The sequence below is a fragment of the Zootermopsis nevadensis genome, unplaced genomic scaffold (genome assembly GCF_977971745.1).
Source record: "Zootermopsis nevadensis isolate Lab colony 2312 unplaced genomic scaffold, Znev_1.0 Znev_ptg000024l, whole genome shotgun sequence".
Lineage (NCBI taxonomy): Eukaryota > Metazoa > Arthropoda > Insecta > Blattodea > Termopsidae > Zootermopsis > Zootermopsis nevadensis.
In genome coordinates this window covers 18,428,347-18,441,356 of record NW_028259156.1, presented here as the reverse complement: position 1 = coordinate 18,441,356, position 13,010 = coordinate 18,428,347, and the positions used below count along the sequence as shown (strand labels likewise).

At 39.2% G+C, this 13,010-nt stretch overlaps 2 protein-coding genes across 4 annotated transcripts in view; one reads left to right on the top strand and one right to left on the bottom strand.

Moving 5' to 3' along the window:
* Positions 1-13,010, top strand: part of Pex7 (peroxisomal biogenesis factor 7) — a 43,962-nt gene that overhangs the window by 492 nt on the left and 30,460 nt on the right. For 2 of the 3 annotated variants that reach the window (XM_022077055.2, XM_022077056.2), the window contains exon 2: positions 9,902-10,003. The gene's annotated coding sequence lies outside the window, so the exon portion shown is untranslated. Of the gene's footprint in view, positions 1-102; positions 122-9,901; positions 10,004-13,010 lie in introns of those variants that run through there. The other variant, XM_022077058.2, reaches the window with a different exon arrangement.
* LOC110836167 (uncharacterized) lies at positions 1,074-7,978 on the bottom strand. Its single transcript, XM_087355433.1, has 3 exons — positions 7,788-7,978; positions 5,806-5,893; positions 1,074-3,457 (listed from the first exon to the last, which is right to left on the bottom strand). The coding sequence occupies exons 1-3, from the start codon at positions 7,803-7,805 to the stop codon at positions 1,086-1,088; spliced, it is 2,478 nt and encodes an 825-aa protein (XP_087211559.1). The 5' UTR covers positions 7,806-7,978; the 3' UTR covers positions 1,074-1,085.

Below are 13,010 nucleotides of genomic sequence, written 5' to 3'. Positions count from 1 at the left end.
GTGATCTATGAGCAGAAAGTTTGAGGAATTTTGTTTGAGGGTGTGCCAAATATCAAATAGTAAAGAGCTGGAAGAATTCTCTGAAATCTTTTAGTTGGGGAAATGTGAAAGAGAATCTCATGTAAGTACATAACTCTTTTATTTGTAGGTTTTGACTTTAATTATTGTATTAATTGTTGATACTTGCAAATTAGTCAGTGAGTAAACCCATCAAGTTCTATGTTTATTTATTTAGTTTTTATTTTTGTGAAATTTTATATTAATTGATTAATGATATTACAAGTTTTTTCCATGTCACTGAAAAAGTATAAGTTTGAGCATGTTAAGTAATGCATTAGAGGGCATGTATGTAAAATTTATACTGTATTAGTCAAATATGAAAGTGAATCACGATTAAATATGTAGGTTATATTAGGTTTATGTTTAAGTTTACATTGTTTGCAGCTTTGATGCTTGACTGAACTTCCCACCATGATATCATTCTTTCTTATTGAAAAAATAATTGGTTCTTTACACTTTGCTAGTTAAGAAATTCCCATCTGTTTATGGAATCAAAAGGTCCATTACCATGTGAACACAAACTTGCCACTGGTCCCTTTCCTGAACAATCTGAGCAATATGAATCCAATCTACACCTCCAAACCCAAATTCCCTAAGATTAATTTTAATCTTATTCTCCCATCTATGACCAGGTCTTCTGAGCAGTATTTTCCTTTCAGGGTTCTTTTCAAACAAAATTTTGTACACATTTTTGATACCCCTCATGCAGACTGAAGACTGACAAACTCTAGAAACAGACAGAGAAACACCAATGAGTCAGAGATAAAGCATTCCATTGTAGTCAAAATCAGACAAAATGAAAACATGCTGAAGACTGACAGAACATATGTTAACAGTGAAAGAATATTAATCCCTCAAAGGCAATGTGAAGAAATACCAATGATTCAAAGATAAAGTAATCCAATGTAGTCAAAATGAAACCATGAGAGATTATATCAGAAGTTGTAAGAGTGGAACAGATGAAGTTGTAAGTTGAAGGCAAAGGAGCTGCAGTTTTCCAGGAATGACTTACATGACTGCAGTACTTAGTGATGACTGTCAGCATACTTGTTGTCTATGCTGTGATGCACTCCCCACTTGACATTGCCATGATGATCCGTCTTCACAAATGTGTGTGTGGCACCCACAGGAACCCCCTCATCAGAACTCAGAGATCCATGAAATGTACTGGATGGTGCTTTATAAATTAAATTAGATGGTAAGCCATTGGAAGTGCTAGTTGAATCACCAGAGGGTGTGTCAGAAATTGAGGTATGTGACCAGTGTGAATCACTGGATGATGAACCATGTGATGGCCTGTTTGATTGTGAATTTTCTGATAAGCTTGGTGGCCTTGATCCATGTGGTGATGAGCTGTAAGATGAAGATGGGGACTCATAGGAGTCAGTAGATTCTGAGTCATATAAAGGCCTATGGAAATTATTTGCTGGTGAATCATGTGATGATATGGGTGGCCTTGAATAATGTGTTGATGAGCCCTTAGATAAAGATGGCGACTTGTAGGAGTTGGTAGATTCTGAGCCATATGAAGGTCTGTGGGATATTTTTGGTGTTGAACCATGGAATGGTTTGGATGGCCTGTATGATGTGCTTCCTGATATGCTAGGTGGCCTTGAGTCATGTGTTGAGCTGTGTGGTGAAATTGGTGGCTCATATAACTCACTGGATTGTGACTCAGATAAGGGCCTAAGTGATATTTGCAGTGGTGAGCCATGTGATGGTCTGTGTGACAACCTTGTTGAACTATCTGATTTGTGTGGGCTTTGGTTATGAGATGAAATCGGTGAGTCATACAACTCACTAGATTGTGAAGGGCCATGTGACTTCTGAGGTGAACCATTTGATGGCCTGTGTGACTTATGAGATGGTAAGGTTTCTGATATGGGTGGTCTTGAGGAATGTGGTAATGAGCTATGAGGTGAAGTTGGCGACTCATATAAATCACCAGATGGGAAATGATATGCAGGAATGGGTGACTTTTTGGGTGGTGAGCTATATGGTGGTCTGGATGGTCCTGATATACTGGGTGGCCTTGAGCCATGTGGTGTTGAGCTGTAAGATGAAGTAAGTAACCCATGAAGGTTACTGGGTTGTGTGTTGTATGGGAGTTTAGGTATCTTTTGTGGTGCTGATCCATATGAAGGGCTTAGCTGTGAGTAATACATTGTGCTTGGTAACTGATGTAAATCAATGGATGGGAGGCTAAATGATGGGCTCATTTTGTATGGTGGTGATTCATGTGCTGCAATGGGTGGTTTCCTAAGTGGTGGGCCATGAAATATACTGGGTGGTTTTCGGGATGGTGAAACATATGTTACAGTGGGTGGCCAAAATGGACCACTGGCTACTGAACTGTAAGGTATACTTGCTGATCCAATGGAATCTGTGGGTTTTGATATGTATGATGTGCTTGGTGACTTGTGTGGGCTGTTGAATGATAAGCCGTAATATGAAGTATCCAAATCATGGGAATCCGTGTCTGCAGGGATATAAAATGGTCTTGGTGGTATGTGCTTGTATTGAGAGATAGGAGGTCTGCTAGGTGAGGAAAAGGGCCTGTATAAACCTCTTGGCGATTCATATGATGAGGTTTGCAGTCTGACTTTTGCATTGTGATCTTCACCTTGTACTGACATGTATGCGTGGTCTTTGTGGTTTAAGAACACGTCTCTTCCACTGTTAATGATCTCCACACTGTCTTGTGTTGGTCTTTTGTTCATGTAACCTGCAACATTATATGTGTTTCCTGTTTCACTTGCAACATTGTCTTCATATGTTATTGATGGGTATTTTAATCCATGTTTAAAGTTCTCCATCTCAGTTCTGGCTTCTTCATTTTTATTATTGCTGGTTGTTATGCGTTTCATTTTATATTCAGTTTCTCCTAGATCCATATGCTCATTAAAACTGAAGTTTTTTACTTGTGTCCGTTTAGAAGTGTCACTGTTATTTACATGCTGGTCAGCTTGATTAAAATTTACCACTGTGTCATAAATATTTTTACTGCTTGCAATTCTGTTTCCAAGTGAAGAACCAGAGTTCACGTAGTTTACATTATGTTGACCGCTGTTGCTAACGGCTGCCTGATAATTGCTGATACTTCTTTCTGGGGTGATGTTAATGTGTTCCGTTGGTTTCTGTAAGTTAGTGGTTTGATGTACTGGTGTATAGTTGTGAATGTTCTGCAGTTTATTCATTGAGTTCAGTTTGTCTCCTGTCACATTACTTTGAAGACTTGTGTACCCAAACTTGTTTTGCTGCTGTTCATTGTAGATAAGTGTAATTTCTGAGGACAAAGGATCACTGACTGTGCCATGTGGGACTCTGTCCCTGGAGGTGATTGCCGGTGTGGAAGTCTTGACTGCATCTGAGAATTTACTATTGATTTCATACCTATTTCAAATGGAATGATGTAGACTTCACACTGTATCATTTCATTGTGCTTTCTGTGTAGTGTCTGGAAAACTACTCAATTAATTTTTATGAATTTGGTACTGTTGGACAAATTTAATTTTGATTTATATTGTCACAATCTAACTGTTACTTTATATGAAGCTCAACTCAAATTTAATCACTTTTCGTTAGCACCTAGGACTTTTACTTGGAAGATTTAGTGGTATGATTTAACGAGCAAAAATTATTTGTGGCCATATACATTATGGTGTTTAGTATGATAGTTGCAGCATTGAGTTCGTGTCTGCAGCAACTGAATTTGAATGCCAAAGTGGTATGCAGAATCACAAAGAATGCATATGGAATGTATATGTACTCCAAATTGGAATACATCTGTCCACTCAGGTTGATATATTATGTGAAATGTACATCATGTTGTGTAGTTATATGTTTCACTTTGTACATGAAATATTGGCTCATCCTTAATGATGATTGATGGCCTGTTCTGTGTTTAATAAATTGTATTTAAATGCAGAAGATAATATTATTTCACATAAATCTATTTTTTTTATAAATATTTAAATAAAACGACTACACCACAAATTATTATTCCTTCCTGAAAAAAGCTAAAACAGTAAAATACCACATTCTGAATGACCCTGTTAAATTGTGATCATGGAATTAAGAAATCTGAAATTTTTTATTTTTATAATTTGTCTCCATCTAATGCTAAGGCTAGGAATGTGTGGAGCTATACACCAACTGCACCGTTCATCTGCATGGCATGGTGCTTAATTAAGTAGAGAAAACTTGAATTTTTAATAAAAAAAATGACATATATTTTGTTAATTTGTGGTAGTGAGGGAAGGACTAGTTAATAGTCAGGCAGAATTTATGGATTCATGCAGTGAAAATAATTTAAAATGTCATAAGTGTGAATTTCATAAATTGTTGTGATGTATTGTTCATAAATGGAACCTGATACAAATAGTTGCTGCGGAAACACCGCTTGAACCACTCTTTATTTTTTAATTGCTTGACCCTACATAGTATTATTTTCTCGTTGACTCAGAGTGCAGAAAGACACTTAAACGACTCGTCTCACTACTTTCCCATTTCTCTCCGACGCGTCTGAGGTGACCCACTCTATATAATAGCAGAGCCTCATTCTCTTAAACATTTGTTTGTGCTCCATCTGCCAGCTGTCGCTCTTGCTGTTTGTGCCTAGTTTTCTTTCGAGATGGTGTGACCTCCATTTTTGGTCATCTTCAAGGCCGTGCATTAATTATCTTTTCTTAGAAGTCATCAAATAGACGTACACTATACGATCCTGGATCCGCGAAAGAAATTTTGGGATTTATTTTTCGGCTCTGAATTTTAATAACGACACAAAGTAAATGTTTGGCTTAAGGCTGTGGCAGAATTGTTTTTGAGTGCTGGCACGGAATTCCGGGCGACCGGATTTGAAACAGCCGTGTAACTTGTGCAAAAGTTGCAAATAGCAGCTGGGTTACTGTGTGAATAGTTACGAGAAATTCCTACTTATTCGTTTATAATTTTATTGCAAGCAGTTTGAAACGTGAGGAACGCAGGTCATGGTCCTCCCCCCTCGAATCTTCAATATTTCACCTCTGGTGAATGCACTTTTGTGTTATGCTGTATTATAATGAGGTCGTTGAAAACAGTCGATGAAATAACGTCTAATATTTTGGAAAACAGAAAAAAAAAATATACCCGTGATACGCACGAATGTCTCGAGCAAAAACATAAGCGATACTGATCTGCATTTATTCAGTGTTTGATAATATTACCGATCGAAACGTATTCTGTCATCTCTGAACAGTCAAAGATTACTATTAATTTGTGATTTCAACAGTATTCAAACGCATAATCTTCCGGTTCCAAAAAAAGGCGGAGAATTTTAGACTAGCCCGTGGTTAAGATGTTTGTCTTTAAATATAAGGCATGCGAATAAGTTTAAAGAGTTTTACAATTTAAGTGTACAACTTTCACAGGGCGAATTACTTCTTGTCGAAAGATGGAATGATTACTGAGTAATGAATAGGAAAATATGTGGATAGAAGAGGTCCATTCATGATTTAAGGTATTTTTATGGCATTTACATGGAGCAAACCACGAAAACAATAAGCCACTCTACTAGTCTCCGGGCCGAAATTTTAACCCGGGACTCCTGAAATACGCAGAAGGAATGCTAACTACTTGACTGAGACAAGGCCTGCAAATTATCACTGCATTTGGGTTGATTTTAAGAGCAAGTCTCCTGATTTAAAATGAAATCTGGAAATAGGCGGACAAGTAATCTGTTTTCCAGTCCTTGAAATAGGACCTCACCTTGGTCCTCGGTGCCGTCGTCCAGAACGTACACCCTGGCGGCCCTAACGTGGGCTAGAGCCAGAAACAGCAGAGCGCACAACAGCATCTGAAACAGGAGAAAGAAATTATACATTTCGACCTGTCAAGATTCTTGAGAGGGATATGCGCATCTCTTGAAGCGCCTCACGCTTGCCCAATTGGGAGGCCGTGTTTTTCCATCTTCCTGTTTCGTATTCGAAAACACTGAAAGAATTTGGATGAATATTAGTATTTGGAATTTACCCTAAAAATCGTCGAAAAAATATAATTCTGACGTGTTCCTGTCCAAATTATGCCTCTACCAAAGATGACTGTCTTCTGGGTTGTTGCACCGTGTAGTCTGGTAGGTGTTTGCTGCCTTCATCGTCGATCTACCAGACTATATGACTTATCAACCCAGCTGACAGCCATCTTCATACTCTTTGCCGCCAGAACCTTAAATAACCCATATTTACATGAAAATTAAATCGATTTAATATATACATTTTATAAAAAATGCTCACCGCACCAAAACTGTTTACATGATGTACGCTATAAATGTCATCAAGATGTGCAAATCCTATTTTAAACAAATGTTGTAAAGGTTAACATTTAATTAAATGTAAGGGGAAGCGATTTTTGAGTCTCAGCTTCGGCAGATTTGTCATAGGAAGTATAACTCTGCTAGTGAAGGCAAATAGGTTATATAAAATTGCAAGAAACACATACAGAAAATATATTGCATTATTCTCGTCGGTTATGATTACACTACATTAAATTCACTCTCCATTTCATTCTTACTACATAACACGTTCTTATTAAAACAATTTCTTTGCTGTCCACATTTGTCTTATTTTCTTTTTAACGACTGCTAATTGACTTGTTTGAGCAAAATGTAGCAAAGAAGTAGGCCTAGTAACTGCTGAGATAATGGAGCATTGAATGAGCAATCATAAATCGGGGATATTGTTGAAAAATATGTCGTGACCTATTTTAATCTGATTTTATGGTGACGGAGGAAAACTACGGACATGTCTGTCTTAATGTTTATTCTAACTTATTGAGACAGTAGCTTCTTTTACAAACGGGGTTCTGGTGACAGAACCAAGGTGGTGTGGCTACGACATATAACATAGAGGAAATGCTCCTACTGCATTTTTGTTAGTCATCCTTGGTTTGATTCAAAATTTACTTTGCGTCGAATGGAATGGGACCAGAAGTTTCGTGCAAGTAAGTATTTGGAAGGCCACAGTTAGTGCCTATTTCGGAGTAGGCCTGCTCATACTATACCAGAACTCGCCTCAAGGCAAGTTTCAAACCGAGCTCTTTTCGGTTACAAGACATTTGCGTGAAAACTGTTTATTTAACAGTTATTTAAATAAGCTTTTATAACCGCAGAAATTTATAGCGAAAGATGATTATAAATGGGCGTGGATAAGAAAACAGGCTGCCGTTATCTGTTTCAAGATTGTATCTTAGTATTCGCTTGAAGAGACTGAGAAGAACCCCTCAGGATAATCGATAATGAGTCCGAGATTAGAACCCGCGTTATTTAACGAGTGTTCAACTGTTGGGAGAGATGAGAAGTGCATACAGGTTTCTGGTTAGGCAACTAAAGGACAGAGATCAATTCGATGACTCAGGCGTAGATGCAAGGATAATATTAAAATGGATTTCAAAGAAATAGGGTGGGAGGAGAGGGTCTAAATTAATCTGGCTCATGTCGGGGACAACAGGGTTGTTCTTGTGAACACTGTAACGTACCTTCAGGCACCACAAAAGGCGAAGGATTTCTTTGACTAGCTGACGAAGGACTTGTTCTATGGAGTTGGCTATACTGAACTGCAGATGTTACGTAGTGCAGAATAGGATAGTGAATGTGTAAGGAGACGGTGGCCTGAAGTTAGAGGTCAGGATAGCCCTAAGCCGACAGATTCGAAACCGGGTACCTCTGAATACAAATCTACAGCTTGCGTACTCACCAGTTTGAAGGAAGCCATGCCGATGTCTTGCCGTCGTGTAGAGTGGAGCTATGGTGTGTTCAGGGTGGCGCTGCTCCTTATAAGCTGATAGACCCGCAAGATGTGCTGGTCTGTGCAACGCTCCACTGCCCCACTTTGCCCCCGATACCAGCGAATCCGCGGATCCTTCAAGAAAAACGAACTGTGGTCAGCGAACTGGAAAACGAGTAGTCGCCTGGTACACTACCTGACTCCGTCTGAATTCCGTTCATTGCAGATTCGTCAGTACAAATTAAGTAGCCTATACGATTTTAAAATGGCTGTCTTCTGGGTTGCAGCGCCGTGAAGTCTGGTAGAAGTTTTCCAAAGTTTCAGAGGGCCTTGCCCTCATCGCCCTGACGCTGGTAAACGTCTACCGGACTTCACGGCGCCGTAACCATCTCCATGTTATGCACAATGCATCCCCCTCAAAGTATTGACTCTGCTGGTCAAAATTGTTTTCGTCTCTGATAAGTTCAGGGCATGAATGCCACTCATCTCTCAGTAGTTTTGACTTTGTGAGTTTTCAAGGATCATTTGTTACAACGGAAATGTTTTTAAATAAAGAAGAAGAGGGGCAGATAATTTCTTGTGTGGAAGGACGACATAAAACTATAAGATACTCCTGAAAACGCACATAAAAATGAACTTTGTTTAGATGTATCCATGGCATTTTAAATATAAATATCAGTGATGAAACGTCTCAAATATGTAGCAAAAGATGGCAAGAGACATTAGCTTTATTATTATTATTATTTTTATAATAAATGAATTGAATTGAATTATTATTATATCCCATCTCTTCATCACTTTATGGGGTATGTACTCCCATGTACCCGAGACAGACCTTGTCCCTAAGGTACATAGGGCAGCAACTATTTCCGGGATCCATATTGTTTTTAGCAAGTACCACATGTATTATATAATTTTATTTTATGAAAGCGTCTTTCGGATGATGTATTATTATTATTATAATATTTTTTTTATCAAGTGATAAATATTTCCAAGACATGATCTTCATAGCACCGAACGGGTTAATTGAATGCTTGTGCTAAATATTACATTATCCTTCAGTCGAGAAACTCATTGATGATACTTGCACTGTAACTGTTTCACTCTCTTTACGACTGGTTCCATCTTGTTAGCTGTGTTTCGTTCTTACAATTAGCACATGTAATTACGTCCTTGTCTTTGACAATTTGTTGTCCTGATTTCTTCTGTAGTATGCACTTTCATGAAATTTCTCTTTTTAACTTGAATTTATGTCAATTTATTTTTACCGTCAGCAGTAAAATAACGAAAGATTACCAGTTCTATGTTAGTCTTTGTTTAAAGAATATTCTTTTTTAGCAAATCTCTATGGTAACGTGCAGTTCCTATTATGGAGAGTAGTTAATAAATATAAATAACTGATGATGGCTGTCTTCTGGGTTGTTGCGCCGTGTAGTCTGGTCGATGTTAACCAACGTTTCAGAGGTCATACTGCCTCCATCATCAGGGCGATGAAGATTTCTGTCTTCTGGGTTGTTGCGCTGTGTAGTCTGGTCGATGTTAACTAACGTTTCAGAGGTCATACTGCCTCCATCATCAGGGCGATGAAGATTTCTGTCTTCTGGGTTGTTGCGCCGTGTAGTCTGGTCGATGTTAACCAACGTTTCAGAGGTCATACTGCCTCCATCATCAGGGCGATGAAGATTTCTGTCTTCTGGGTTGTTGCGCTGTGTAGTCTGGTCGATGTTAACTAACGTTTCAGAGGTAATACTGCCTCCATCATCAGGGCGATGAGTATGAAGATTTCCGTCTTCTGGGTTGTTGCGCTGTGTAGTCTGGTCGATGTTAACCAACGTTTCAGAGGTCATACTGCCTCCGTCATCAGGGCGGTTTTATAGGAACCGGGTAACCTGAGTAGCCTGACCCAACGGCGCAACAACCCAGAAGACAGTGATCTTCAGAGTCGCCGCTGTGAAAACCTCAAATCCTACATAAATAACTGATTTTGAACATTAAATTCATCAGACTTGCTTCTGAGCAAACTCTCTCGTGTAGAGTATGGAAAAGGTTGTTATTATTAATATGTCTCTGATTTGTGTTTTTAGATCTTCAGAATGCTCTTGACCATTCTTCTCTTACTGGAGCTTGACTGGGAGACTGTGGCTTAATCCTGACGCTTTCAGGACTGTTCATCAACTCAAAGAAACGTATGTAGCACGTAAAATACTATTTCTCTGAGGTGTGCTATTCCTGTGTTTCCATGTGTCTAGTGATTAAGTCTTTCGATGCGAGATTGATTTTATCCGACATGGGTGTCAGGGCAGTATAAAATGGATGAATTTTCTCGCTGAAGTTGATAGAAATTCAAAGCGACAAATAGAATTCAGACGAAGATTGCCTTTTGGAATGTTGTGTCGTGTGATCTAGTAGAAAACGGCTGACATTTCAGAGGTACACACTCTCTCCATCACTCCTATTTACCACAAGAAATACATTTTTGAGTATGGTATAAAGAAGTTAATCCTTTCCATGCTGATAACTAGATAAATCGTCCTGAAATCGAACTTTTCTTCTGTTATTACCTTTAATGCATGTCAATAGTCAAAATACATCTTTCAAATCTCTCGGTAGCTCAAGCTATATATTTTCATCGCCCTGATGACGGAGGCAGTATGACCTCCGAAACGTTGGTTAACATCGACCAGACTACACAGCGCAACAACCCTAGAAGACGGAAATCTTCTATATATTTTCAGTTTTGGAAAAATAAATGTCATGGAAATGTAAAAATAAAAATGATTATTGAATTTGTAGTTTAGGTGCGTCATGTTTGTGTTGTAATTCAGTATATATTTATTTATTATTTCAGTCTATACACAAACTTGATTTTTTAAAATGTTGTTGTTAAAATTAAAATTTGGCGCTTTTCATCGTTATTACGATGTTACATTTCAGCGCATATTATTTTACGACATGTTTCGATGCTATTGCATCATCCTCAGGTTTTTTATTGTTATTTTCGTCTTTAAAACTAATATATATTTATTAATGGAATCATTTATTGATTTATTGGTTTTGTAGATTTATTTTTGTAGGTATTCCTTTTGGTCTTCGTAGTGTTTTGCATATTTTTGGTCAGTTGTTCATTATTCAAGAGTTGTGATGTGTGGTGTGTTTGCGTCTGTGATCGGATGATGACTATCCATGGATAGTCATCATCCGAATAAATCAATAAATGGTTGCATTAATAAATATATATTAGTTTTAAAGATAAAAATAACAATAAAAACCTGAGGATGATGCAATAGCATCGAAACATGTCGTAAAATAATATGCGCTGAAATGTAACATCGTAATAACGATGAAAAGCGCTAAATTTTAATTTTAATTTTAACAACAACATTTTAAAAAATCAAGTTTGTGTATAGACTGAAATAATAAATAAATATATACTGAAAAATGATTATGTAACAAATTATTTAGCACGGAAAGGGTTAACATAGGACACGTATGCCTCAGGAACAACGAGATGATTAATAACCGAGCATGATTGTGCACGTTTTGTTTTACAGAGACGCTTGGTTCAGATGTTTTGGCTTGCGTGTGGCCGTAGTCATTCATTAAGACCGTAAATTTAAAGCCTCAGTTTTAATCTTATCTCCGCAGTACCTTTGTTCTTACAGTGTTCTTTACATGGAGTTTTTTTCAGTTTCAATATCTGACCTCACTAGCTGTCTTTTGTGCTGGTGAAACTTTGATTTCATTTTAACAAATAACTCGATAAATTATTTTGTTACGTATGGTGATATTTAAATAGGTAAAGGTGACAAGCAAAGAAGAGTGCAAAGTTTCGTTACTACAGCGGGCTGAACATTCTTCCCAAATGCATTTTGAACACAATAACCAATCATCGACCCTTCCCCCACATCCGACCGTGCGATCGTAGTGGTAATTGGTAATCGAATGTTGTCCGACAAGACACGGGTGAATTTAAAAAGAGTTTCGGAGTCGTAGGTTCATTGATTGGAGTTTGAAAACAATACTTTTTCCGAAGATTTCCGTCTTCTGGGTTGTTGCGCCGTGTAGTCTGGTAGATGTCCATGCAACATTTCAGAGGTCCATATTGCCTCCATCATCAGGGCGATGAATAAGCCATGCGAAAACAACCAAAAAGCGAACTAAGGGCGGAGTTCTGCGGAAGCGTAAGACATCGCCCCTTGCTAGGTAACACCATTCCTGCGTACGAAACGCATTGCTGGAAATGGTAAACAGAGCCTTATGACTAAAACGGGAATTTTGTCTTGGCGGGAGCCTAGACTATTCAAACCGGGGTCTGTTTCTGCTGATTAGAGGTTATCCCGTCAGGAAAAATGTCCTTTGTGCAAAGGATTTTGGTTGGCTGGTTCTCTGGGATTTGAACCCAGAGGAGGTGGGGTCGCTTTGGCTGAAGACCTCTGCGACTTGGGGAGGAATCACTTCAGCTGAAGGCCTCCGTGATTGGGGACAGCGAACCGTGCCCCTCTTAAATTATACCCTGGAATTTACTTTAAAACTGAGGAAAAGCACGGAAGTGGTCAGACCACTCGTTGCGCCGAATTGGCCGTCTTTTAGGGACAGCCTCGGCTGGCCTGCTGAACGTTAATCCCCCTCGGTTGCCCGTGGGTGACCTCTGTCAGCCCTCGTTCGGCACGAGTGCCTCCCGAGTTGCCGGACTAAGGGGTACCCCCACACCAGCTAACTTTGAGTCGAAGCTCTCAGTCAGTGTCCTGATGTGGTCGGCAAAGAGCGGGATCCCGAAATCCTCGTGAATTTGCCTGTTACTAACGTACCAAGGCGCGTTAGTCACAATACGAAGACATTTGGATTGCAACACTTGCAGCTTCCGAACGTGGCTGCTGGCAGCTGACCTCCAGATCGGGTATTCGTAATCCAGCATACGACGGATGAGCTGCTTGTAGAGAGAGCAGCACACCGTTTCTGACGGATAGGCCCCTTCTCCTATTAAGGGGGGGGGGCAATCACGCCCAATCATTGCGCCGACCAGGTAAGCCCGGCGTCAAGGGTGACCCCTAGATACCGCGCTGTTTTGACCCATTGTATCGGCTGTCCGAGTAACTGCACTGCTCTGGGCTTTTGGATGCGTCTCCTCGCCGTAAAGAAGAGAACCGCGGTGTTCTTCGAGACGTTGATAGCAATCCTCCAGGCCCTGAGCCA